This window comes from Oryctolagus cuniculus, chromosome 8 (assembly GCF_051225735.1).
Source record: "Oryctolagus cuniculus isolate XC-2025 breed Fujian yellow rabbit chromosome 8, ASM5122573v1, whole genome shotgun sequence".
Lineage (NCBI taxonomy): Eukaryota > Metazoa > Chordata > Mammalia > Lagomorpha > Leporidae > Oryctolagus > Oryctolagus cuniculus.
In genome coordinates, this window is record NC_142874.1 from 92,265,833 (window position 1) to 92,292,351 (window position 26,519).

At 41.1% G+C, this 26,519-nt stretch overlaps 1 protein-coding gene across 3 annotated transcripts in view; it reads right to left on the reverse strand.

The window, feature by feature from the left end:
* NFKB1 (nuclear factor kappa B subunit 1) overlaps positions 1–26,519 on the reverse strand; it is a 135,098-nt gene that overhangs the window by 87,410 nt on the left and 21,169 nt on the right. Inside the window, exons 2-5 of one of the 3 annotated variants that reach the window (XM_051819545.3) lie at positions 16,241–16,286; positions 10,157–10,232; positions 5,769–5,809; positions 1,122–1,220 (exon numbers count right to left, since the gene is read on the reverse strand). In XM_051819545.3, coding sequence (XP_051675505.3) covers positions 1,122–1,220; positions 5,769–5,809; positions 10,157–10,232; positions 16,241–16,279 — 255 coding nt within the window. In that variant the 5' untranslated portion in view covers positions 16,280–16,286. Of the gene's footprint in view, positions 1–1,121; positions 1,221–5,768; positions 5,810–10,156; positions 10,233–16,240; positions 16,287–26,519 lie in introns of those variants that run through there. The other 2 variants (XM_051819546.3, XM_070047832.2) reach the window with 2 other exon arrangements.

The window sequence follows — 26,519 nt, forward strand, 5'->3', positions numbered from 1 at the left end:
TCGCCCACAAAGCTATGATGGGTCAGTCTATCAAACATGGAGTTAGATTGTGAAAATATAAAACTCAAATTAACATGGAGGAAGATATATCAAAAAATAAACAAGCCAACAAACAAAAAAAACCTCAAAGATGGTAAAAGGTACACTCAAGCAAACCAAGGCATGCCCGAAGCAGTCTGTTCCAAGAAGGACCAATACACGTGGCTACAGAGCTGCTCAGGCAGATGACAAGGGTCCTTCCACGTTCTCTATGGAGTATTTACACACATTTTCTCATTTCATCTCTAAAAGACCTTACAGAATATATACTATTGATATTTCTGCATTTTATGCATTAGAAGTCTCAGATAAACCTACTGAAAGTGCACACACCTAGTAACACAGTCTAGATCTGAATTCATGATTTCAAATAACACACCACATTCAGTTGTCCCTCAGAGTCCATGATGGATTGGTTCCACCAAAATCTGTAGACACCAAAATCCATGGATTTTCAAGTTCCTTGAATACACTGGTGCAGTATTTACCTATAACCTATGTACATCTTCTCATGTATTTAAATCATCACCAGATTACTTATCATACCTAATAAGGTAGAAATGCTACAAACATAGTTGTTATACTGTACTGTTTAGAGAACAATGGCAAGAAAAAGAGGTTGTTGTTCAGCAGAAACACATTTTTCCTGAATATTTTCAATCCATAGTTGTTGAAACCTTGGACGTGGGACCTGCAGATCTGAGGGTTGACTGTGATCCATATGCTTAGCCATCTTTTCATCTTTTCTTCCCACAAAGTCTCTAAAAATCTGATATCAAGAATTTCTTTCAAAGACTAAATCTTCTGAGAGTATACATAATTTTAAAAACCTTTAAGATTATCAAGAAAAAGTAAACATTTGGTAGCTAATGTTGAGAAAACTTTCACTAATGGAAATATTAATAATGTTTTAAAATCTGTTAGTCCCACTGCAAAGAAACAGAATTCTATAAAAATTGTAATAATCCCATGAATACTTCAGTTCAGGGGCAAAAGCAAATGGTATTAGCCTAAAGCATTCCTTGGTTTTGCCCTAGAAATGCCAATCTTTCAGAATTCACACGGAAGGACATCACACTTACTTTGACCTGAGGGTAGGACTTCTTGTTCTTCTCACTAGATGCGCCAGGAAGTCCACCATGGGATGGGCCTTCACAGACATAACGGAAACGAAATCCTCTCTGCAAAGGCAAACACAGAGCCAATAGGTTTGATAAACGCTTATTGAAACTTACAGTGATAGTTACATACAAACTTTTAGGTCTTACGTATACCGCATGAAAGAAAAACATGACTACGAAAGAGGGAGACTCTAAGCGAGAGTTACTCTCCCATCCTCTCCTTATGAAGGTGATATTGAGAGTGATTTGTGCACTCAGACATGGTTGAAAGGCCAGGGTCCTCAGCCGGCAGAACCTCTCATGCTGTGCACACGCGGACAGTAAACTGCTGAAGAGGCAAAGCCTCTGGACTTGATGTGCTATGCTTGTTTGAATCACAGCTTCCTCATCTCAAATTGCTACTGCCAAACTCTGAACTTGGCCAAGTTATTAAAAGTTATGCTTCTTTGACTCTTATTTAAAGGAATTCTTTTATCTACTGTTGGCAGTCAGTTTAGGGAGACAGAAATGTCTGCACCAGTGTTCCAGAACATATCATAGCTAGGCTGTCTATCTGGTGGGCTTCTCTCAACAGTTCAGAGGATAGACTTTTGTTTTTATGATAATTGACATGTGCAAGCTCAAGCTTGAATGCTAATCAACCTAAATGAATACAAACCAGATAGTCCCCTTAAATAGTATCTAACCCAGGAATTTTTAGTTTATTGATGAAGGGTTAGCTAGAAAGCTCTGCTTTGTGAACCACAGGCCAATAAACATATAAGTGCCACATGTTCTCATCTGTACAAGTAAGATTATACCAGGCCATCTTTTGAAGTCTACTTCAGTTCTAAACATTTTATGATTCATAAAGCTACCTTAATTATAATTAGGTATATTTGAATATAAAGAATAAACCCAGGACAGTTATGCAAATGGACCTCACTATCATATTAAAGGAGCTTTCATTCTATTTCCAGGAAGACTCAACTTCACAATGATGCCAATTTTTTGGCAGTGTTTGGTAGTCTATTACGTAGTCACTTGGCTGGATGGTTTTCCCTGCTCTCAAATTCACTCTGGGTGAAAAGAACATCAAGTTAATCTACACTAAGAGATATCCTCAGTATTCCTTGATTTTTATTGTGGGAATGACTCCACATAAACAGTGCTAGGCCATCAGACCATCTATAGTACCCCCACCCCACATGCTGCTTGTTGGTGGAGGGTTTCTAGCCCACACACTCATGTAAACACAAAGGACCGAGCAGCTCCAGGCTCATGGGCCGATGTCAAAGTTTCGCCCTCCTTAGGGCATCTCTTCATGCCTTGTAGGTCTTGTGGTCTCTGAGCGGTTCAGGTACTCTGAACTCATTTAAATCTCTGGAAACATCTGGAACTGTTCCTATATTCTCTGAGGACTTCCTGATTTCTAAAGAAGATTGGCCCTACCATATACTTCCTGGGGCAAGTAAGGCCTGATGTAAATTCTCTGGTCTGAGAGAGTTCCTCAAGGCACACCAGGACCTCTGCGATGCCTGATCAACTTATCAGAGAGGGACTTGAGAGAGCTCTTACATACAGTGCCTCAAAAAATTCCAAAGCTAAACACCAGGGCGGCCTTCCGAGGTGAACTTTTAGCAACAATTCCTGTTTTACTTCTTACAAAACTCAAATTGTAAAATAAGCTGCAGGGGCTGGTGTTGTGGCACAGCAGGTGAAGCTACTTCTTGGGATGCCCACATCTGCTATTGGAGTGCCTGGGATGGAGTCCCATCTCCACTTCCAATGCAGCTTCCTGCTATTTCACACCCTGGGAGGCAGCAGATGATGGTTCATAAACCAGGTTCCTGCAGTCTACAAGAGAGATCCAGATGGAGTGCCAAGATCCTGGCTTTGGCCTAGCCCAACCCTGCCTATTGCGGGTGTTTGGGGAGCAAAGAATCAAGTAGAAGATATCTTTCTCTTTCAAATAAATAAAATAAATTTTAAAAGAAAACAAGCTACACACTCAGCCTTATACTTTTTATAAGTAAGGTCTTTATTTCTGATAACTGACTGAAATTTCTAAAGGCATGAAAAAACAAACAGAATATGCAACAATTAGGCTCCAAAACTGACTAATCATAAAAATATTTATACTTGGCTGATAATCAGTTTAAAGACAATCTCAGTCTATAAGCAGGACTAGGTAACTAACACTGAATAACACTCAAAAAAGCTGGATATCATACAGATCAGTAGTCTCTGCTATGAGCCATCTCCCTCAGAGTTGAGGAATACCTGTGGCAAAGAGGCCCAAAGGAAAAAAGGACATTTTCTAATTTAAAACTCCTTTGGTATTTCTGGAAAACTACATACACAGAATGTTTTTGTATCTTACTGAGAATGGTGTCAAACAGAGCATACGCAAACAGGCATGCCTCAATAGAATGCTTATGGTTTGAAAACACTTAATAGGTACTACTCATGGTTGCCTAGGAGTATCTAAAGTTCTTTGTAAAGACATTTGTAACCCGAGATTGAAAATTTATAATTCATTTTCCGGTAAGATAAGATTTCATCAAGTGCATACGTGAGATGTGTTTCTGATTCCAAATTTCTGAGATTACAGGTTTGCCAATCCACAACCATTCATCTCCGTAACTCCATTTGCTTCAAATGAGTATTCAACCTCAAAGGCAAGGCCATGTGTATCCGGTCAGAAAGGCTGACTTAAACATAGCCCTTCTACTTTCACTGAAGTCAGGCATCAAAATTACATCAATTTGGCTTACACTTTATCCACAGATAATAAATTAAAATTTTACATTAACCCTTCAAGTAAATTTTAATTTTGGGACTACATAAGCCCTACAAGTCAATTTTTCCTTGTAAGTGAAGGCCTATAATAATGAATTGCCTGTTAGCATTCTTCTTATAGAAGCAGGCATTTAGTGTAGAAGTTAAGGTACTGCTTTGGACAACCACATCCCATAACAGTGAGCTTGGGTTTGAATCTCTGCTCTGCTCCTAATTCCAGATTCTTGTTAATGCCCTGGGAGGCAGCAGGTAATGGGTCAGATAGTTGGTTGCCTGCTACCCATGTGGGAGACCTGGATTGAGTTCCTGGCTCCTGGTAACACCTATCCTCACCCTGGGGTGGGCATTCGGGGAATGAATTGTGCTCTCTTGCTTTCTCTCTCTTTCTCCCCCATCTGTTTCTCTCCATTTCTCAAATAAACACTAAAAAATTTAAAATATTCTAATTATAGTGATATGTTCATGAAAACATGTATTTGAAAATATACTTTGGTATGTAGATATATACATTTTATTTGATTTATTAATGGATTACCCAGATCTTACAAGCTAGGAAATTTTTCAGAATGCCAGATGTAGAATTCTACATAGAATCTCAGGGGATAAAATTCCACGGGAGGGTCTTTTAGGGAATCAGTGCCCTGCGAGAAATCACCACTACAGGGGGAAACAAAGGCAATTTTTCCCAGCAATGTGTAGAGACAGGATGTGCCACTTACAAGGAAGGATGACAATGCCCCAAAGGCTCAAGTGGAATTCCTATCCCCACATCAAAAATTTGCACCTATTTTTGGCCTCTGGTGAGCATTAAGACATTTACATACTTTACACGCTGACCAAATCTTATATACATATAATGTTGTGATTCTGAAAGCCATAATGCTGTGTTTACTTTATTTAAGTTCTTGACTTGTGTTCAATGTTACAAAACGCAGAACTGTTATATACTCACTCACCTGAATAGGAAAAGACGACTTAAGAAAGGAATCGCAGTCTCAAGAGACAGGTGTGTGCATCCTCAGTCTCACACAAACATGATAAGCACACCCATTCAGAGATTCAGTGACTCTGTCCTCACTCTGTAGGGGATGATACCATTACTTCTATCCCCTACTAACTGAATCCTCCCATAGGTGGGTATTAAAGATTCTCTTCCCTTCTCTTTCACAGCACCGGTCCCATCAATTTCCAGTAAGTAATTATCCACAGACTTGCAACATGGTAAGGCACCCCTGTCCATTCTGGGCTATCTCTACAGAATCTAAGACTAACAGTCTGATAAGATAAAATATTCCTCTCTTGATTCAAAGAGGCTGAGTCCAAAGCTAACACCGGAAGGAAGAGAACTCCACAGTCCAGTCAAATGCTTTACGTCCCACTGGGATTTCTTACCTTGAGTTCCATGTTCCAAAGACAGAACAATCAAGGTTGGAACTACTAAAGTAAGGAGGAAGGCTAAGGAGTACTACAAGTCTGAGGACATGAACAATGGATGCAACTTAGTATATGTGCACTGCAAATATATTTCCTTATAAATGAAAATAAATGGAACAATCTACACCTTTCCTGGGAGAGGCTGGTTAGCTAAGATGGTAGAGATAGCAGAATGTCAAGGGTTTATGATTAGAATTTTATCGAACTAAGTACTGAAGCTCAAGACAGTATGAAAAATGATAAAAAGAAATATAGACAAAGTTTTTACTTAACTTGGCAGGTAGTTGATCTTCCTTTTAAAATTTATTTACTATTTTTCAAGGCTTGGGATCTTAATATCAGACATAGGGATCTAACGTTTAAAGTAAAATCCCACCCCTTTAGTCTTCTTACCTGTTTAGGTTGCTCTAATATTTGAAGGAATGGGCCATCTGCTAAAAAAACAAAAAACAAAAAACAACAAATAGAAACCAAAAGAAACTGTGAGGCTTCTCAAAGTTGAGATAAAATGTAAAGCAAATTCAAAACTGAAACTGTTTTTAAGTAGAGATTTCAAATCAATTTTTAAAGCTAATTCCACAGGGATACCATTTCTCATTCTCATTGGAAATGTTGAATCTGTCCTTTATTAGACAACAGTTTTACGATTTCAGAGAACCACCATAAACAGACATTTGTTGAATGGTGATGGCACACTGCCCAACCCGACAAAAGGCATGATGGCTGGCAAAGATTAAGATGTCCACAGCCTTCAGGAGCTGGGCTCCAACAAAACATTTTGACACAAACACCGACTACACGCAGCAACCACTTCCTGCAACTAGGATATTTTCTTTTGCCTTCACATCATTGGATACTCACTCTTACTCCTCAAAGAGAATATATTTCATGTGAGAGAAAAGAAACTGAGCTAGCAACCTTCGTGTGTGAAATACACGGATGATGATCTCAGCCTACCTGCTATCCCTTGCACTACGTTTCTGTTCCTTTCCCTGACCCAAAGCCCCAAACGCTGCCATCACTCCTTGACTGGTTCATTTGTTCCACCTCGCCTCCTCAATTCTATTTGGTCTACCAGAAATGGTGAATTTTACTTCTTAATCCATAACAATGTTTACAGAAAAATTTTTAATATGATCCTCTCAATATAACATTACATAAAATTCTAAAAGTAATTTAACTGGATCAATGCATACCAAATACTCAACAAAAAAAAACTGAGAAAACTAGGCTTAATCTATACTCCCAAGTATATCTATGTTGAAAATTGAAAGGAAAATCAGAATATTTGACAGCAAATACATAAATTTGTTTCATATGACAAAGTGCCTAACCTCCTCAGTTGTTTATGTCAACAGAACAATAACCTTTAGCTCTGCAGTAAATACAAGCACTTGGTCAATCTCTTTTTCTGAATGTAAATTAAGATTCTTGGTAATAAAAATATCCTAGGAGAATGCTTCTGTGTCCATTTAATCTTCACTGTCTTTCAGCTAGAAGCTCAAGATCTGTTATTTTGGATAAACAAATTGGTCAAGATGAGATAAATCTTCAAGTTGAAATTAAACTGTAACTTGGAAGAGAATTTATTTTTATCTTTTCAGTATTATGATGAATCAGGATAAGGCTAGAGAACTATAGGAAACAAAGGTATAATTATTTCCTGTTATTATTCAAGAAAAGTTACAAGGAAGTCAGTTGAAAAATGATTGATTGCATTTGAAGTGAGACACACAAGAAAGGAAACTATGGAAAAGCACTGACCAATGTCCTGATATAGTGAACTCTCTTCTTTTATGTGTATGAAATTCAGTGCTGGACATTGTAAAGTATTTTTAGAAAAGTAACTACAAATATAAAATTCAAAAAAAAAAAGACTAGAATTTGGGTTAGTGAAACTGGAAATATTTTCATACTACCAACATGCAGTCTGTATGACAAAGTAAAAACTAAGCATTTCCTCTAGAATGCTACAGGGTCACTGTATCAAGAAGACGGGCCCATCACTGTGATGATGTCATGGAAAATAAGGGAGTTGGAACATGTTTACATTTAACTTCAAGTCTCACTTCTTGTTAACTCTTCTAAAAATACTTGTGGTTTTGCCATTATTTTTCTTGTAGGATTTAGTTTCCTTTAAATATGTGAAATTCCATGTGAAATAGGGTCATTTTTCTCTTTCAGCAAACACATTCAAGAGTTAAATCCACTAGAAAATTAGATTTGATATGCATGCATTTGCATTAAGGCCAACTTTCTCCAGGCCACATTTCGGTGCCATGACATCCCACTGTGCAGAGAAATTTTAATTACAGCACAACATTATAAACTTAAGAGTTGTACCGTATCTTCTAGAGTTTTCAACAAGTGGTAGATCTACTAATGGTTTTAGATTTCAAGAACTCTACAAGGAGTGAGCATTTGGCCTATTTAGGTTTAAACACCAGTTAAGATGCTCACGGCCCATATCAGAGTACCTGGGTTACTACCTTTCTAAAACTCCAGCTTCCTGCTACTGCAGATCATGGGAGGCAGTGGGGATGGCTCAAGTACAAGGGTTCTTGCCACCCATGCGGGAGACTTGCATTAGGTTCCCAGCTCCTGGCTTTGGCCCTGGCCTGGTTCTGGCCACTGCAGGCATTTAAGGAGTGAACCAGTAGATGAGAGGGAACCCATGCACGTGAGCTCTCTGTTTCTCTGTCTCTGTTCCTGTGTCTCTGCCTCTCAAATAGTAGCAAACTAAAAGGTAAGCTTCCTGCTTTCTTCAAAAAAAAATCTATAAGATTAAAAAAAAATCTATACAAAAATTACAAGTCAGTACTGGTTTAGATAACACCTCTATTCATTTAAAACTGAAATAAAACCTTCCTTAAACAAATGGATAAGGAGGAAGGAGAATAAGGGAGGAAGAGGGGAGGGAGAATTATACCTATGAAAGACAGGAAATCCTTTATATTATTATATTAGTCCTTTACATTAAAAATTTTTGAAAAAATAGATTTTAAAAAAATGACAGGGTAATAAAAACTGGAAAATAAGATTATAGGTATAATTTCAAAAGTTTTTCTAAAATTAATTCAAGAATTTCTAAAAAGAATGAAACCCTGACCACAAAATATTTACTTAGATGGTTCTTTTAATTATCTTATTTCTATGCCCATAAACCTAAAGAAAAAATAATACAAAAAAAACAGTTGCCTCAGGATATTGTTTGGAATTCACATGGCATTAAATGGAAATATGTATATTTCCTGAGGGTAGAACCAAATTCTTACATTTTCAATAAAATATTAATATGACATAAAATACTTTGAACCTCAGAATAAAAAAATTTTCAGGAAACACATACACTACCACGGCATTTACTTGTTCACAAGTAGCTGATTTAGAGTTCAAACCGGACATGGTTTCGCAACACCTCAGTCACAATGGCCTTAAAAATGTCTTGCAGGGTAAAAAGAGAAAGGCCAGTGTAGTGTAACTTATCCTAGCCAAGGATGACGTATAGATGCGTTTTCCCCTCCTGAAAACTCCTAACGACATAAATGCAGAAAAACAATCTCATCTAAACAATGGAAAGTAAGAACCAGCGTGATCATAAAAATTTTACATGAGAATGATGTAAGTTGGATAAAGTCTCAAGGAAAGCAAGGCCATGGTAAATAAAGCATCTGAAGTTCACTTCTGTGATTACCATTCTGCTCTGCACACAACCTTCAGAAAGCACTCACACTGCTTCTGAACACCTGTTAAGTCCATCCATGATGTAACGAGTGGAAAGGACATGAAAATAGCCATCATACTAAGCTTACGTACAATCAACAAATAAAAAAGAGACTCGATTTTCTAATCACTCATGCGAGATTAAGCAGCTCGTGAATGAAGATAGCCAACAGTTACATGAGAAGGGAGGATTGTTATTGTGACTTATATCCAACTGGTCAGAATAGAAAGCTAAGGGGTTAGCATCGTGGCGCAATAGGTTAAGCTGCTGCCCACAATGCTGGCATCCCATTATGAGCACCAGTTCAAGCCCCAGTTGCTCTATTTCTGATCCAAATCCCTGCTAATGCACCTGGGAAAGCAGCAGAAGATGGCCCAAGTGCTTGGGTCCCTGCCACTTAGGGAGACTCAGATGAAGTTCCAGGTTCCAAGCTGTGGTCTGGCCCATACCCGGCCATTTTGGCCATCTGGAGAGTGATCAGGAATATGGAAGATCTATCTCTCTGTGCCTGTCTCCTCTCTCTCTCTCTCTCTGTAACTCTTTTAAATAAATAAACCTTTTAAAAAAAGAATATAAAGCTAAAAGCTAAGATAATTTTTCTACTGCAATGGTTTTCATGTTGGTATACTTCATTTCCCTATGCCTGGCATATTGGCCGGCACACAGATCTTCAGACAAATGTTTCTGGAAGAGAACAGAGCAGTGGAGATTGCCTCATGTGACTCTGGGACACAGCAGAGTTAAAAAGAAGTGAGAGGTAAGATGACTGGGACAAAAGGAAAATCCTTTCATTCAGTAGAGAAATTTCTTCTGAGCTATTCTAGCAGATATTAGCAACCACAGGGTGCTGTGCACGTGGGTAGGTGAGGGGAAGGATTTCTGTGCAAACACATTTCACATTTCAACAAAGGACACTGAAAGACTGGTCTCTAAAGCATTCACCACCACTTCCTTTCCATGTACATCCCTGAATTTCCAAAAGAGACTATGAGAAAATGCTCAATTAAAAAAATAAACATGAAACGAAAACAAGGAAACAAGGATGAGTTTTCTTTACCTGTTGGTGGTGGCATCCCAGGTTGAAATAATTCAGTACCAAATAGTGAAGGATTCAAAGTGTCCAAATGAAACATCTGCGGAGAACAAAGTTTAGAACTAAGGTGACACTCCTGAAACAAGAATGAGAGCTAAACGCAACAACCTGAAAACATCCGCAATCAAGATTCCAAAATACCTTCATGAGACATAATTAAGTTTATATGTGAATGGAACTTTATATAAGGTTGGACTATGTTCATGTAACAAAGAGATAGAAGAAAAAACAGCTTAGGGACGGGTGTTATAGCACAGTAGGTTAAGCCATGATTTGAGATGCCTTTACCCCATGTCAGAGTACCAGTCCTGGCTACTCTGCACCTTTGATCCAACTCCCTAGTAATATGCCTAGAATGAAGCCGATGCTGGCTCAAGTACCTGAGTTCCCGCCAGCCATGTGGGAGACCCAGATGGAATTCCCGGCTGCTGGCTTCAGGTTGGCCCAGCAATAGCTGTTGTGGCCATTTGGGGAGTAAACCAGTAGATGGATCTCCCTCCCCCCCCCCCCCCCTCTCTCTCTCTCTGTGTGTGTGACTTGATCTTTCAAATAGTTTTTAAAAAATCTGAAGGAGGAGGAGGGGGGGGGATGAGAAGAAAAAAACGAGGGGAGGAGGAAGAGGAGAAGAGCTTAGCTATGAAGTACCCAGAGGCAAGGACTTGGTGCAACTTGCCTACCAGTATATCTTGAGGACCAAGTGCATGCTTATCACAGAGTGAGGTCCTTAATAAATATTTCTTGAATGAATATTTGAAGCTTGTATTTTCTTAAGAAACACAAAATAGGCATACAGCTCTAGAAATCCATGTGATCTTTCATGATGGTAAACACCTCTCAAATCTAGCCACACAAGGCCTCAAAGAATTATAGATACTAGCTCTGTAACAATTTACAGAACAAATGAAAATATAATTTACAGTCCAAGGAGTGGATAATGGAGCTCACTTTTTTTTTTAAAGACTTAGTTATTTATTTGAAAGACAGAGTTACAGAGAGGCAGAGGCAGAGGCAGAAAGAGGGGTTTTCCATCCGCTGGTTCACTCCCCAAATGGCCACAGCAGCCGGAGCTGCACTGATCTGAAGCCAGGAGCTTCTCGGTGTCCCACACAGGTGCAGGGGCCCAGGAGATGCCAGCACTGCAGGCGGCAGCTTTACTTGCTTCACCACAGCACCGGCCCCTGAGCTCACTGTTTTTCATTTAATTTTTAAACCTTTACTTTTCTAGTGCAGTGCAAAATATCCATAATTTAGAACAATGGACTTCCCAAAGATGTCCACATCCTAACCCCCAGAACCTGTGAATGCTGCTTTATAGAGCAAAAGAGACTCAGCACATGTTAGTCAGGTAAGAGCGTTATTCTGGGGCTGGGGCTGGGGCTGTGATGTAGCGGGTAAAGCCACCACCCGCAGTGCCGGCATCCCATATGAGCGCCAGTACAAGTCCTGACTGCTCCACTTCCAGCTCTCTCCTGGGAAAGCAGAAGATGGCCCAAGTCCTTGGGCACCTGTAGCCCCATGGGAGACCTGGAGAAACTCCTGGCTCCTGGCTTCAGATAGGCACAGCTCCAGCTGTTGAGCTAACTGGAAAATAAAGAGAGAGGAAGACTCCTCTCTCTCTCTTCTGCCTCTCCTTCTTTGTTTAACTCTTTAAAATAAATTAATAACTTTTTTTAAAAAAAGTAAATATTTAAAAAAGAATGCTATTCTGAGACTATTCTGCATTATCTGAGTGGGCTGGACAAGAGGAATCAGGAGGTCAATGTGTATGTGATGAAGGAAGTGTGACAACTCAATCAAGAGGTTGGAGTGATGGAGGGTTCACAGGCCAAGGAACACAGGCAGCCTCCTGATCAGGGGTCGGGAACGTGCCACCCAAGGGCCATACAATGCCCATGAAACCATTTGTTCTGGCCTTGTCAAGGCAACCACAGACAGGACTTCAAATTCAGTAAACCTAAAGCAGGCTAATTTTAAGTTGATAATTTTGTATGTCCTGAGAACAATTTTATAACTATCTAAATAGCCCTTGGCAGCAAAGGGGTTCCCACACCTGCTCGAGAAGCATAGAATTGCAAGGGAAAGCCTCCAGTAGGAATGCAGCCCAGCCAACACTTTGATTTTAGAATTCTAACCTCCACAATTTATCAGAATAAGCTTGTATTGTTTATAGTCACAAGTTGGTGATAATCTGTACGGCAGCAATAGAGTGGGCATGTAATGTATTTTCACAGAATTAAACTCATAGCTCAATAAACTATTAATATTTTTAATAGCCAATATTACAACTTGTCTTCTTCTCCTTATTTGCAACCTATTGAAAGCTCTTTCTTGGATGCCTGGGAACACAGCATGCCTAGTTAAATCAAGAATTAGAAAAACACAAAACTTCAGTTGAGGAACAGAAAATGTGCTCCATGTTAAAGTTGAACAGTAAAGCTAATCAAGCTATTCATTGCTTGCTGGAAACACAGCAATGAAAAAAATTTGTAAACATGGGCCCCGCTTCACACAGGGTGTTCACCAGTATCAGAGCCACAAGGATGACCTGGCAGAAAATCTCCCCTGCTGTGGTCCTCCAGGGGCCTGACGCGGCTGCGCAGAGGGCACAGGCACCAGGAGCGGAGGAGCAGTGCTGTGCTGCAGCTTAGGCTGCGTACGGTCAGTCAAGGGAAGACACTCAATTCCGGAATACATTCAAACACCGAGGACATGTGAACTTCAGGAAATAAAAACCATCAAGCTCAAGACAAGAAGAAAAACAAAAAGATCTGCCAGGACCTCTCCCCTCAAAAATGGAAATATCAGCACATGCCCCACCCCTGTAGCTGAGGATCACAAAAATGCCCACATGAGAAAAACTTTCGAAATGAATATTCTTGCAGGCTTTACTTTCGGCCGCCTAAAGGCCTGTCTCCTGGTGATAAGATTTCCTGTGTGTAGACAGGAAAGCACGGTTTAAAACCAAGCAGAAACAGCCTCATGCTTGCTGGAGTTTGCCTTCAAGTGTTAGAGATGGCATATTAAAAGCGAAAGGTAAAACAGAGGGTTTAAATAACACAAGTAGCCATGTGTCTTTCACACTATAGTCAAAGAAAATGTTCCTAGATTTATCTGGTATTACCATTTTTACAATAAAACCACAAAGGAGCATCTTAATGTAAAAAGCAGTGCATACTCATTCTGTGTAAACCCATCAGGACATGACCCCACAAGTTACGAGTGCTATACAGTCTATTTTATTTATATGTAGAAACAGTTAAGAGCTCCCTGAAAGTATTTCATTTTTGGTTTTATTTTTCTGGATGATCCTTTGCAAGTATAGCACTGGAAAATTCATTGTTATAGATGGCTGCCACTAAAATTTAAATATGACATGTCACATAATTAAATCTAGGACCAAGATGTCCTGATACCCAGGATTCCCTCTCTTTATCTAGTGTAGCAAGCTACATCTTTCAAGTCTCTGCCTGTACAGACCTCCTTCAGAAAGTCCTCCCTGACTCTGCTGTTCCCCCATGTAGCACGTAGTGATCCCTCTCAACATTTCTGTCCCATTCCGTGCAGACAACTACCACAGCATCTATCACCTTATGGAAACTGCCACTCTGCCTCCCATGACATAGGCAGCATCATGAAACTAGGGTCTATATGTCACTTCATCTTATCCCTATGAAGCCAATGTTGTCATACAGCTAGGCCCCAATAAACAGCTGGAATACATCTCACAGCTTTAAATACTTTTTAAAACTGTTACATTCAAAATAGGGACAGGTATTTAGCATAGTGGTTAAGCCACCACTTTGGACGCTCACAACCCATATCAGAGTGCCTGGTTTGCGTTCCAGTTCCAGCTCCCAAAGTTAGCTTCCTGCTAATGTGCAACCTGGGAGGCAGCAGGTGATGAGCTGGGACCCTGCTACCCACATGGGAGACCTGGATTGTTTTTCCAACTTCTGGCTTCGGCTCAATCAGCCTTGGCTGTTGCAGGTACTTAGAAAGCCAGCAAATGGGAGATCAATCTCTCTCTCTCTCTCTCTCTCTCTCTGCCTTTCAAATAAAAATAAGTAACAAATAAATTTTTAATATTGCCATTTTAATTCTCCTAGAGTCTATAAACTGATTTTAAATGTTTTCGCATATATACATATCTGTGTGTGTATGTATGTATGTATGTATAGACAGACAGATGATATAGATAGATAGAGAAGCAAAATTTTAACAAGCAACATAGGACTTCTGGACTATTCAATACTTAATAAGCTTTAAATTTTCCAAAGTAAAAAGTTGGTGACATGGTATAGTGGGTAAAGCCTCCACCTGCAATGCCAGCATCCCATAAGGGTGCCAGCTCAAGTCCCAGCTGCTCTACTTATGATCTAGCTCCTGCTAATGCACCTGGGAAAGCAGTGGAAGATGGCCCAAACCCTTGGGTGCCCTGTACCTACATGGGAGACCTGGGCAGAACTCCTGGCTCCTGGCTTCAGCCTGGCCCAGCCCTGATTGTTGCGACTATTTGGGGAGTGAACCAGCAGATGGGAAATCTCTGCCTCTCTCTCCTGATCTCTCTCTCTGTAACTCTGCCTTTCAGAATAATAAAATGCATCTTAAAAAAAAAAAAGCTAGATGGAAAATAACAAGACACTTATGCCCTCACATAACTGTTAATATAATAAACACAAATAATGCAATGTTCTCAAAGCACATTCATTAGTCCTTGAGTCTTCTCAACACCCTTATGAATATGCAGCTAGCACTCCCACTTTGTGGGTGAGACATGTGAGGGTCAAGGGAACTAAGCAATTCTTTGAGTTAAAAGAGCTGCTCGGCCAGCGCCGCGGCTCAATAGGCTAATCATCCGCCTGCAGCGCCGGCACACTGGGTTCTAGTCCCAGTCGGGGTACCGGATTCTGTCCCGGTCGCTCCTCTTCCTGTCCAGCTCTTTGCTGTGACCTGGGAGTGCAGTGGAGGATGGCCCAGGTCCTTGGGCTCTGCCCCTTCATGGGAGACCACCTGACTCCTGGCTTCGGATCAGCGCTGTACGCCGGCCGCAGCAGCAATTGGGGAGTGAACCAACAGACAAAGGAAGACCTTCTCTCTGTCTCTCTCTCTCACTGTCCACTCTGCCTATCAAAAAAAAAAAAAAAAAAAAGCTGCTCAGGGGCAGTCTACACTTACATAAAAAATTCTCAGTCCAGAGGTCTCTTCACTACACAAATCTGCTTCCTCAATAGATGAGTTTTAAATAAATATTTTAAGGGGCCTCGGTGGTTTGAGATGTGTTCTTCCTCAAGAAAAGGATCACTATATTCCTAAATCTATAAATATGAAAAATATGAAACTTGTATAACTAAAATAAAATTTTTTTTAAAAGAAGAAAAACAAACAAACAACAACTGTAATTCTTAGTACCTGTGCCCTTATTTGGAAATAAGGTTTTGTAGATTTAATCAAATTAGGATGAATTCATACTGGATAAGGGAGGACCCGCCATCTAACAACTGATAACACTGCAAGTAAAAGGAGGAGGATATTTGGAAACAACGACACAGCAGAGATGCACAGTCAGAAGGGGTGTATGTCAGTGGAATAGGCATTGGAGAGATGCAGCTAAAAGCCAAGGGAAGTCAAGGACTGGCAGCCCACGCCAGAAGGCGGGAGACAGGGGTGGGCCAGATTCTCCCTCAGAACCTCCATAAGGAACCAACCAAGTCTTCATTTTGAATTTATTGCCTCCAGAACTCTGAGAAAATGTATTTCTGTTGTTTTAAGCCATCAGGTTTGTAGGATTTGCTGTAGCAGCCCTGTAGTAGCCATCATTTGAATTGCAGTGTAGACAATTTGCAAGCAACCATGTGTGGTAGCAGGGTCTAAGTTACTCATCTTATGTGACACATCCTTTCCAACCTTACATGGAGAGGCAGGGAAACTGAAAAAAAAATTTAAAAACAACTACCAATTTTACTAATATTTAATTACTAATGTTATCTTTGTCCATTTTGGAATATAAATGCATCTAAATAAAATTATCAGAGAGATGATAGCACTTACTTGTTCATGTCCTCTCAAATAGTGGTCGTCGTCTGCCATTCTGGAGCTGTATATTAAAACAAACACAACAAAGCTGTAACACCAGAATGAAGCATGTTCAGCTAGTTGTTAAGGTACTAGGTAAGCCACTCATGGTCCATATCAGAATGCCTGGGTTTAATACCCTGCCCTGGCTCCTGACTCCAAGTTCCTGCTAATGGGACCCTAGGAAGCAGTAGGTGATGGCTTAACTACTTGGGTTCCCATCATCCACACGGGAAACCTGAATTTGGTTCCCAGGTCCAGGTTTCAGCCCCAGCCCAGATCAGACTATTTCAGGCATTTACGGAGTTAACAAGCACATGGCAGCTGACTCTCACACTCCCTCTTTCTCTCTCTGCCTTTCAAATAAATAAATAAAAATTTTAAAAATCCCATCAGCAGGCTGGTGCTGTGATTCAGTAGGTTAAACTGATGCCTGCAATGCCAGCATCCCATGTGGGCCCCGGTCGTGTCCTGGTTGCTCCACTTCCAGTCCTGCTTCCAGCTAATGCACCTGGGGAAGCAGTGGAAGCTGTCCCAAGTACTTGGGGTCCTGCACCCATGTGGGAGACTTAGATGAAGCACCTGACTCCTGGCCTTGGCCTGGCCCAGCCCTGGGCATTGTGGTCATTTGCAGAGTGAACCAGAGTATGGAAGATCTGGAAGATCTTTTTCTCTCCCTCTCTGTAATTTTGCCTTTCAAATAAAACACATAAATAAATATTTAAAAAATTCTATCACTATGAAATTCATGTAGGGACATTATTCTAGGAGTACCAAATATAATGCTTTTTAAAAGACCTTAGAAGGAGGGCACGGTGTAGCTGTCCTCTTTGGTATCTAAATCTAACAGCAGGGAGACTGCATAATAGAAGAATCACCAGTAACATATGACCCAAAACTCTCACATTAAGCTTACAACAGTGCCCTGAGTTTGGTACAACTGTTCTTTATCCTCTGTATAAAAATCTTCCATACTTGAATTCTTAGTGGCTATTTCTTTTTATCGCCTTCTAAACTTAAAGAGTTTCTAGTCTGAGTTCCTTGTGTACTCATGTTATTTCCCAGCTCTGCGTGAACTCTATGATGGTCCCGAAATTGATTCCAAGTAGTCTACAAGCTGTTCCAGTTGGAAGCCTTGGAAGGACCTGATCAGGGGAGGGCTGAGGGCTCCAACAGCATACCACACGCTATCCTCTAGTGCTTCTCATGCCCACTGAGGCAGGCCACTTTCCCACCATTGTCAAAGCAGTATAGCAAGTCTAACATCAACTGTGCCATAAAAATGTAAAACCAAGATCCCTTATTACCAAGGATTTAATCAGCTGCAGCCAGGTATAAAAACACTTTAGGGGCCAGTGCTGTGGCTCACTTGGTTAATCCTCCGCCTGCAGTGCCAGCATTCCATATGGGTGCCAGGTTCTAGTCCCGGCTGCTCCTCTTCCAGTCCAGCTCTCTGCTGTGGCCTGGGAGGGCAGTGGAAGATGGCCCAGGTGCTTGGGCCCCTGCACCCGCGTGGGAGACCAGGAGGAAGCACCTGGCTCCTGGCTTTGAATAGGCACAGCGCCAGCCATAGCGGCCATTTGGGGAGTGAATCAATGGAAGGAAGACCTTTCTCTCTGTCTCTCTGTCTGTCTATAACTCTACCTGTCAAAAAAACAAAACAAAACAAAACAAAAAACACAGAACTTGCAGTTAAGGACTTCTATCCCTTCTTACTCTGAAATAGTGAGATATTTCTAAATAGTTAGTTTTGGTTACAATTAGATTCTACTTGTTATTGTCAATCAGATGTAAAAAAACAAACAAACAAACAAAAAAAAAACAAAAAAACACTTTAGTCCCTAGCAATCTTCTCTTACCCACAGGCACTCATAAAAGAACCACATGATCAGACAAATAGAGTATCCACAATCACTTATCATTTGGTATTTATTGTTTAAGAAATAGCCTTATTATTTTAAATATGAATAATTTAATTTAATTTAGATTATATTTTAGATACATGACATGAAACCTGAGGTTTGTAAGAAGCGGGGTTGAAGGCAAATATTATCTGTGAGGCACGTTTTTAAGCCTTTTTCCATGAAACCTCTAAAGCACTCAAGGGCACTTGGGGCTGCAGCTGAGAATGCTAGCTGTCCACCCGAATGTGTTCTGTCTTCTTCCACAGCAGTAGTGATGCAGCGGGCAGCGTGACTTCTCAGCTGCAGTACAGCCCGCACGTCCTGGGAGACAGAGACAGCCGTCCGACAAAATGCTCTCTGGTGGAATGTCAGAACTGTTATGTGCGACTCCCAGGGCTGGCTTCAGGCCCTTGACATGCTTCCCCTGTGTTTTGTTTTTCCCTTTCCTTCAGGATGAAACCCAGATGTGGGGAAGAGCTGGCTCCTACCACTGGGGTGATGATGAAGAGACTCAGATAAGTAAGATGGAAGGAATCTGGACCTTTGAACGCCACCATGAGACAAAGCAGCTCTAACGATACAGGCTCCTGCTGGTGGTGATGTGAGAAAGAGACAAACTTCTTTGTTCTTCAGCCCAGTGTACTGCAGGGTGTCTCTGGTAAAACACTCTAATGAATACACTGCTTAACACTTCCATAAGCACAAAGCCTCCAAAAAGAAACCTGACTTCTGATGAAATCAGCCTGCTGGAGCGCTGTGTGTCTGATGAAGAGGGAGAAAGGCTCAGGAGGACTTCTAGGGGGACGGAAAGCAAGGCCGAACTTTAGCAAAAGGGAGAAGGACAGCTCTGAGTCCTGCTGGACATGACATTCTTGCAGATTTGCGGGGAACTACTTTCTTACAACAAGAAACTACTGGTTGAAGATACTCAACCAGTTGCAAACAAATATATCTCAATTGAGAGACAATCAGTTAAAAAAGGAAAAACCAGGGACAGGCATTTCATCTAAGAGTTAAGATGTCCCACATCACATAAAAGAGTGCCCAGGTTCAATTCTCGATGCTAGTTCCTGATTTCAGCTTCCTGTTAATGTGTGCCCTGGGAGGCCAGTGGATGGGAGGAGAGTTCTGTCCCTCTCTCAAATAAATTGTTTAAAATAAGTATTAAAAAAATAAACAAATAAAAAAAAACCTGGAAAATTGGCCCCAATACAGGATAGTAGAATTAGGTCATTCAAAATGCAAGATTTCTGCCACTGCTGTGTATCAACTAGACTCACTGCGGTCTCTTTTTTTAACCTGTAAAGTGAAGCTTTGATGGAATGGACTCCTGAAAAAAGTCCTGAAACATGCAGTTTAGCTGACAAACGTCTATTCAATGAACACATCACTTAAGTCATAACATTTTTTGAAAAACCTGAATTTTTATATGAATCTGTAATTGTGCACCTATACTAAAATTTTATGTGTATGTTTAAATATTTAACAACATTAAGGGATCATTAACATAATTTTCAGTTATTTGAAGAATAGTGGTTAAAAAGGTTGCAAACTTCCCTATCCTTAGAACACCACAGGAGGCCAGATGTCCAGGAAATTTTTTTTAAAATATTTTTGACAGGCAGAGTGGACAGTGAGAGAGAGAGACAGAGAGAAAGGTCTTCCTTTGCCGTTGGTTCACCCTCCAATGGCTGCCGCGGCCGGCGCGCTGCGGCCGGCGCACCGTGCTGATCCGATGGCAGGAGCCAGGAGCCAGGTGCTTTTCCTGGTATCCCAAGGGGTGCAGGGCCCAAGCACTTGGGCCATCCTCCACTGCACTCCCTGGCCACAGCAGAGAGCTGGCCTGGAAGAGGGGCAACCGGGACAGAATCCGGCGCCCCGACCGGGACTAGAACCTGGTGTGCTGGTGTCGCAAGGCGGAGGATTAGCCTAGTGAGCCGCGGCGCCGGCCCAGGAAAATTTTTAAAAGTCACCTTTTTTTGTCAATAATCTGCGCTGATCTCCTGAATATTTTCAACCTTTGCCTACAGTTTTCAAAATCAGAGACTGTTGATTTGTGGAACTGACAGAAACCATTCAGTACCATTATTGCACTGCTCAGATATATCTTAAAACTGTGGTCTTCCAGAGCTTTAAATGTGTGGAACCAACATAAAGCAGCCCTCATGCTAATTCAAAACATAACTGTAGTTCCTTTAATAGAACAGATGCTGTGTTATTAGCATGATCACCACTGCACTATAGATAAAACCTTAGCAGAGATCCCTAAATTGTAGGCACTGGACAAACCACCTGGTTCAACGATCTTCCTCCAGTAAATTCCCCATGACTTGGAACACTAATTTGTACCAAAAGACCTCGGTTTTTAGAGCCCAGCAACATTCCCAGGGACACTTCCAGGGCGGTCAAAATCTGAACTTCTACAGCCTTCGCAAGACAGTTACATTCACTGTGAAGAGTTGAGGTAAGAGTGAGCTGATGTGATGTCAATGTTAATTCACAATTTAAAGGTAAAATGCCAAAAGAAACCGAGAATCATTTGGAAAGGCTGAATCACAAGTCATATTTGCATCAATTGCAAAAGTAGGTTTTATTTCTAAAATGTTGAAACACCAACCAAGCCTTTGAAATGAAAGAGTTAGAAAGGACCAGGGAAAGTCCCTTCTACTCCCCTGCTCCTCCAGTCCTTCCCTTCACTTTCCCTTTGCCCAGTTCTGTGCTTTTCAGGAAGGATCTTGAAACAGAAAGAGAGATCCAGAGTCAATTTGGGGAGAAGATGGGTCTCATCTCTGCAGCTCTCCCCACTGAGAAGATTTCTAGGAAGATTTTCACCCCATGGAAACAGAAACAGAAAACATAGCGAGCTAGCAACAAATAAAATATCCAGTGAATTATTTGTGGTTTTCACGTAAAAACCATGTTGCAACCAGCTTAGTTCTGAATTTGTGACAGGTTCTATGAAATGCTTAAGGGATTCTTGTCTATACATCTGTGACAACCCCCCGTACTAACACCAAAGCTCAGTACATCTGCTTCTTGGTGAAGGAAGGCAGCCAGCCTGAGCTGATTAACTTGGAATCTACAGTGTTCAACCATTAAGGATGGAGTTTGGGAAACTTCCCAGGATCAGAGAGATTTATACTTTTTGACTGTGCCCCCCTTTAAGAAAATATATTCATTTTTTTAGATTCCATTAAAAAAATCCTGAAGTCCTCAAACCCAACAAAGTGATTTCATGACCCACTAAAAGCCATAAATTGCAGGTTGAAAAACAACTTCAGATGCCATCAAGAGGGTACAGTTGGGAATCAAAAAGAAAAACTATCTCTAATGTCAAGACTGTATTCAGAGAAAACTGACACCAGTTAGGTATAATTTTAACACTTCATCTTAGATGGAAATGAGGATGAAACTATAAGAGAAAGCCTGACCTTTCACCATTTCTCTGTTGGATAATAAACTGAAATACCAGAAAAAAGTATGCTGAAGCCTCTTCCTATATAGGAATTTTTTGGAGGAAACACTATAAAGGGAAATGTACAGTGTATAATGTAATACATTCAAATGAGAGCATCATTTGATTCTGCAATTCTACTATCAAGAAACTGCTATAAAAAATTACATGTGCCAAAAAAAGTATAAAGATATGCATTGAAGTATAACATTGGAAATTATCTGAATGTCTTTTGATAGCAGAATAATTAAATTTATTCTACATTCATAAATTAAATATTATTCAACTGGTAGAAATAATAATTCATATCTAGGTAAAATAACGCGGAAGCTTTTACTAAGCTATACATTTCTATATTTTGATTTTCTAGCTCAATTATGTCACTGGAAATACATATTTTAATAGGAAATAAACCTAAACCTGTCCTGATATTAAATTCTGACATCGGGGCCTGCACTGTGGCATAGCAGGTAAAGCCACTGCCTGCAGTGCCGGCATCCCATATGGGCGCTGTTTACAGTTCCCACTGCTCTTCCGATCCAGCTCTCTGCTATGGCCTGGGAAAGCAGTAGAAGATGGCCCAAGTCCTTGGGCCCTTGCACCCACGTGGGTGACCTGAAGAAGCTCCTGGACCTGGCTTCCAATCAGCCCAGCTCTGGCCATGCCAGTCATTTGAGGAGTGAACCAGCAGATGGAAAATCTCTCTCTCTGCCTCTGCCTCTCTGTAACTCTGGCTCTCAAATAAATAAATATTTTTAAAAACAGACCTCTAACATCTTAAACAATTAATGACATACAGTATATAAAACATGAAGCATGGGGGCCAGCATAGTGAGTAAGCTACTACCTGTGACATTGGCATCTCACATGGGCACTGGGTTAGAGTCCCAGCTGCTCCACTTCTGATCCAGGTCCCTGCTAATGTGCCTGGGAAAGCAGCAGATGACCCAAGTGCTTGGGTCCCTGTACCCACATAGGAGACCTAGATGAAGCTCCAGGCTCTTTGGCTTCTGCCTGGCCCCGCCCTGCCTTTTGTTTGAGGCCATTTGGGGAGTGAATCAGCAGATGGAAGATCTCTCTCTCTCTGTAACTCTGCCTTTCAAATAAATAAATAAATCTTAAACAAAGCAAAGCCATGAAGCATGAATGAGTCAAAAAACTTTAAGCACTTTTGGAATCCTTTTCATAATAAAAAATTAATTTTAAATGTGCTGCTTAATTAAATCTTGCTGGAAATAAACTGGCCTAGTGATGGTGAAAGAAAAGCTGACAGTGGGGTTAGTTAACTTTTTTAGAAGAGCTCATTTCTGGAAGTTTTTGAAAAGAACTCAGTATTTGTGTGCTACCACATTTAGCTTTCTATTAACTCATTTTCTATGTCTTTTACATTCCTCCTTCCATTTTCATATCCACAGTATTGCACTTGGGTGAAATGAGACTAATTAACATATATAACAGCTTAGGAAACACAAATACACTACTTAGAATCTGCACAGCAAGAGCCCCTGTTCACAGAGGGGTGCAAACCTAACAGGGACAGCACATACAGACAGACACTCATTCAGTTAAATCACACAAAACAGTACTGTGAATGACACACAGCAATGCTAGCCATTTTTTCCAGAGCATAACAAATGTTTATGATAAATTATGGAAAGAGTCCCAAACAAAAGAATTAGGCATTCTGAAAAGAACTAAATGCTGGATTTCTTCCTTGCCCCACATTTATGGGTACCTTGCCCCATTTTCTAAGTTGGTTATGTCTTACTGCTGGAAAAAAGGTTTACATGGGGACTGATGCTGTGGAGTAGTAGGTTAAGCCTCTGCCTGTGGTGCCGGCATTCCATATGGGCACCAGTTCAAGTCCCAGCTGCTCCACTTCCTTCCCAGCTAATGGCTTGGGAAAGCAGTGGAAGATGGTGCAAGTGCTTGGGCCCCTACAATCATGTGGAAGATCCAGAAAAAGCTCCTGGTTCCAGGCTCCTGGCTTCGGATCAGTCCAGCTCCAGCTGTTATGGCTTTCGTGGAGTGAACCAGCGGATGGAAGACCTCTCTCTTTCTTCGTCTGTTGTTAACTCTGCTTCTCAAATAAATAAATCTTTAAAAAACAAAAAAAGTGTACGTGTTGCCCCCAAAGGACATCCAGTAAGGTCTAGAGACACTGTCAGCTGTCACAACTGGCTGAGTGGTCCTACAAGCACCTAATATGTACAGGTCAGAGATGTTGCTAAACATCCTACAATGTACAGGACAGTTCCTCGCAGCACCAAATTATTAGCTCCCCAATGTCAATCATGTTGAAGATGAGAAACCCTAATGAATGCCACTGTATCACAAGCATGCTCTGCTTCCTAGGGAGAGGAAAGCAAACGTAACTACCTCCCTGAGTCAGAACAACAGCCAACACTTCACATATATCACTTAATGCTCACACCCCTGTTGAGAAATATTATCCCACATGACAATACTTAAGTTTAGATAAAAGAAGTTATTTGCTCAGTTTAATAGAATATTGCTAAGTTAGCACTGTGGTATAGCAGGTGAGGCCGATGCCTGCGACACCAGCATCCCTTATGGCACCAGTTAGAGCCCTGGCTGCTTCACTTCTGATCCAGGTCCCTGCTCATGGCCTGGTAAAAGCAGTGGACGGATGAAGGCTCAAGTGTTTGGGCCCCTGCCACTCATGTGGGAGACCTTGAAGAAGCTCCTGGCTCCTGGCTTTGGCCTGACCCTGCCCCAGCAGATGCAGCCATTTGAGGGGAGTGAACCAGTGGATGGGATCTCCCTCTCTCTCCTCCACCTCTGTAACTCTGCCTTTCAAATAAAATCTTTTTAAAAATTAAAAAAGAGTATTGCTGGCTAATCTGACACCATAGTCTATGGTTCTTTCACTTGCTTAAGAGGAAGAAGTGACATAAGCCCTTGACTTAGAACATGATTTTAATATAGAATCTTTGCTACTTTGATTGGCTGGAGCTGGTCTATCTGTTGCATAGCCTAGAAAGAATAACAGGACTCTGGCAATGTGCAAAATGAAATTTCTTCATAATGCAACCAGTTGTGAAAGTAAAAATATTGGACAATGCTAAGTGATAGTTGCTTTTTAAAAAATTTCCTTTGGGGGCCTGTATGGTGGTACAGTTGGTTAAGCACTACTTGCAATGCACAGCATCCCATATCAGAGTGCTGATTTGAGTCCTGGCTGCTCTGCCTCCAATCCAGCTCCCTATGTACAGTGTATAATGTAATACATTCAAATGAGAGCATCATATCACCTGCAAAGGCTGTGAATGATGGCCCAAGTGCTGAGGTCACTGCCACCCATGTGGGAGACACAAACTCAGACCAAGCTGTTGTGGCCATCTGGAGAGTAAATGAGCAGACGGAAGATCCTCCCCCCCCCCCCTTTCTTTTCCAAATAAATAAACCTTTTAAAAATTTCCTTTGGTGAGTTTCAAAGAATAGAAGAATAAAGACATGTTCCTAAAACATGTCTACAGAAAGCACCATTCTCACCAATGGTTTAAAAAAAGTATGTTAATACAAAAAACTAAAGCATCTTGAAAAGTTGTCCATTTGTTTCCTTTTCTTCATGAATTCAGTCATTTATTAAAAATATGTATGCATACATAAAATATGTATGCATCAGTTTCCAAAGATATCAAACTGCCCAAGAGTGATATAGTCACTTTACTCACAGAACTCATAGTTGAACTAGGCTGAAAACAATGGCCACAGATTTTTTGATACCCAATTGAACAAAATGTTAAATCTATTTCAGAATTTCTTGAATCTTGGCAGGCCAGTGACTTGCTTTCACCGACAGAACCAGGTAAAAATATGCGTTCTGAACTCAAGTTTCAAGGTATTGCAAATGGCATTCTTGCTCTCTTGGAATGCTGGTGCCATGTGAACAAGCCTGGGCTGGCTTACTGGAGGATGAGAGACAATTTGGAACGGAGAAGTGCAGGCCTAGCTGATACTCCCCCAGACCCAACAGCTTCAGCTGAGTAACTCGAGAGAGTAACTTTAGAGATGAGCCCAGACAACCTATACAGTTCACAGACTTTCAAGAAGTAATAAATGTGTGTGTTTTAATTTACTTTGTGGTGATATTCATTTGTTTAAATGTATCTGAAAGGGAGAGCAAGAGCGAGATGGAGACAGAGAGAGGTCTTCTATGTGATTACTCTCCAAATGCCTGCGATAGTCAGGTCTTGGCCAGGCTAAAGCCAGGAATCTGGAACTCAGTACAGGTCTCCATGTGGGTAGCAGGGACCCAAGCACTTGAGCCATCACCAGCTACCTCCAGAATGTACATTAGCAGGAAGCTGGAATCAGAACGGAGCAGGACTCAAACCCAGTCCCACATGGCATCGTGCTCAACAAACATCTACCCTTTTGGTGGTATTTTCTGCAGCAAAAATTAAGTAATCCAAGAGTTTACTAAGTAGGAAGACAAACAGGCAACAATGTAGCACAGCAAGTGCTACACAGGACATGAGGGCATGGGTTAGCCCTTGGTAACTAAATACAACAATTACACTTTGTTAAAGGCCTAGTCCCATCTCCCATTGGACTCAATTTTTTATCACTGGCTTATTCAACTCCCAATTGAACAAAGAACCAAGTATATTAGCCAAAACCACTGTAAACAGAACATTAGAACCAGAGCCAGTGTTGTGGTACAGCAGGGTAAGCTTCCACCTGCAATGCTAGCATTCCACACCAGAGTGCAGGTTCAGCTGTTCTGCTCTCCATCCAGCTCATTGCTTAAGCTCATGGAAAAGTTGTGGATGATGGCCTGAGTGCCTGGGCCCCTGCCACCCATGGGCCAGACCTGCATAAATGTACAACCTCCAGGCTTCAGCCTGGCCCAGCCCCAGCTGTTGCACCT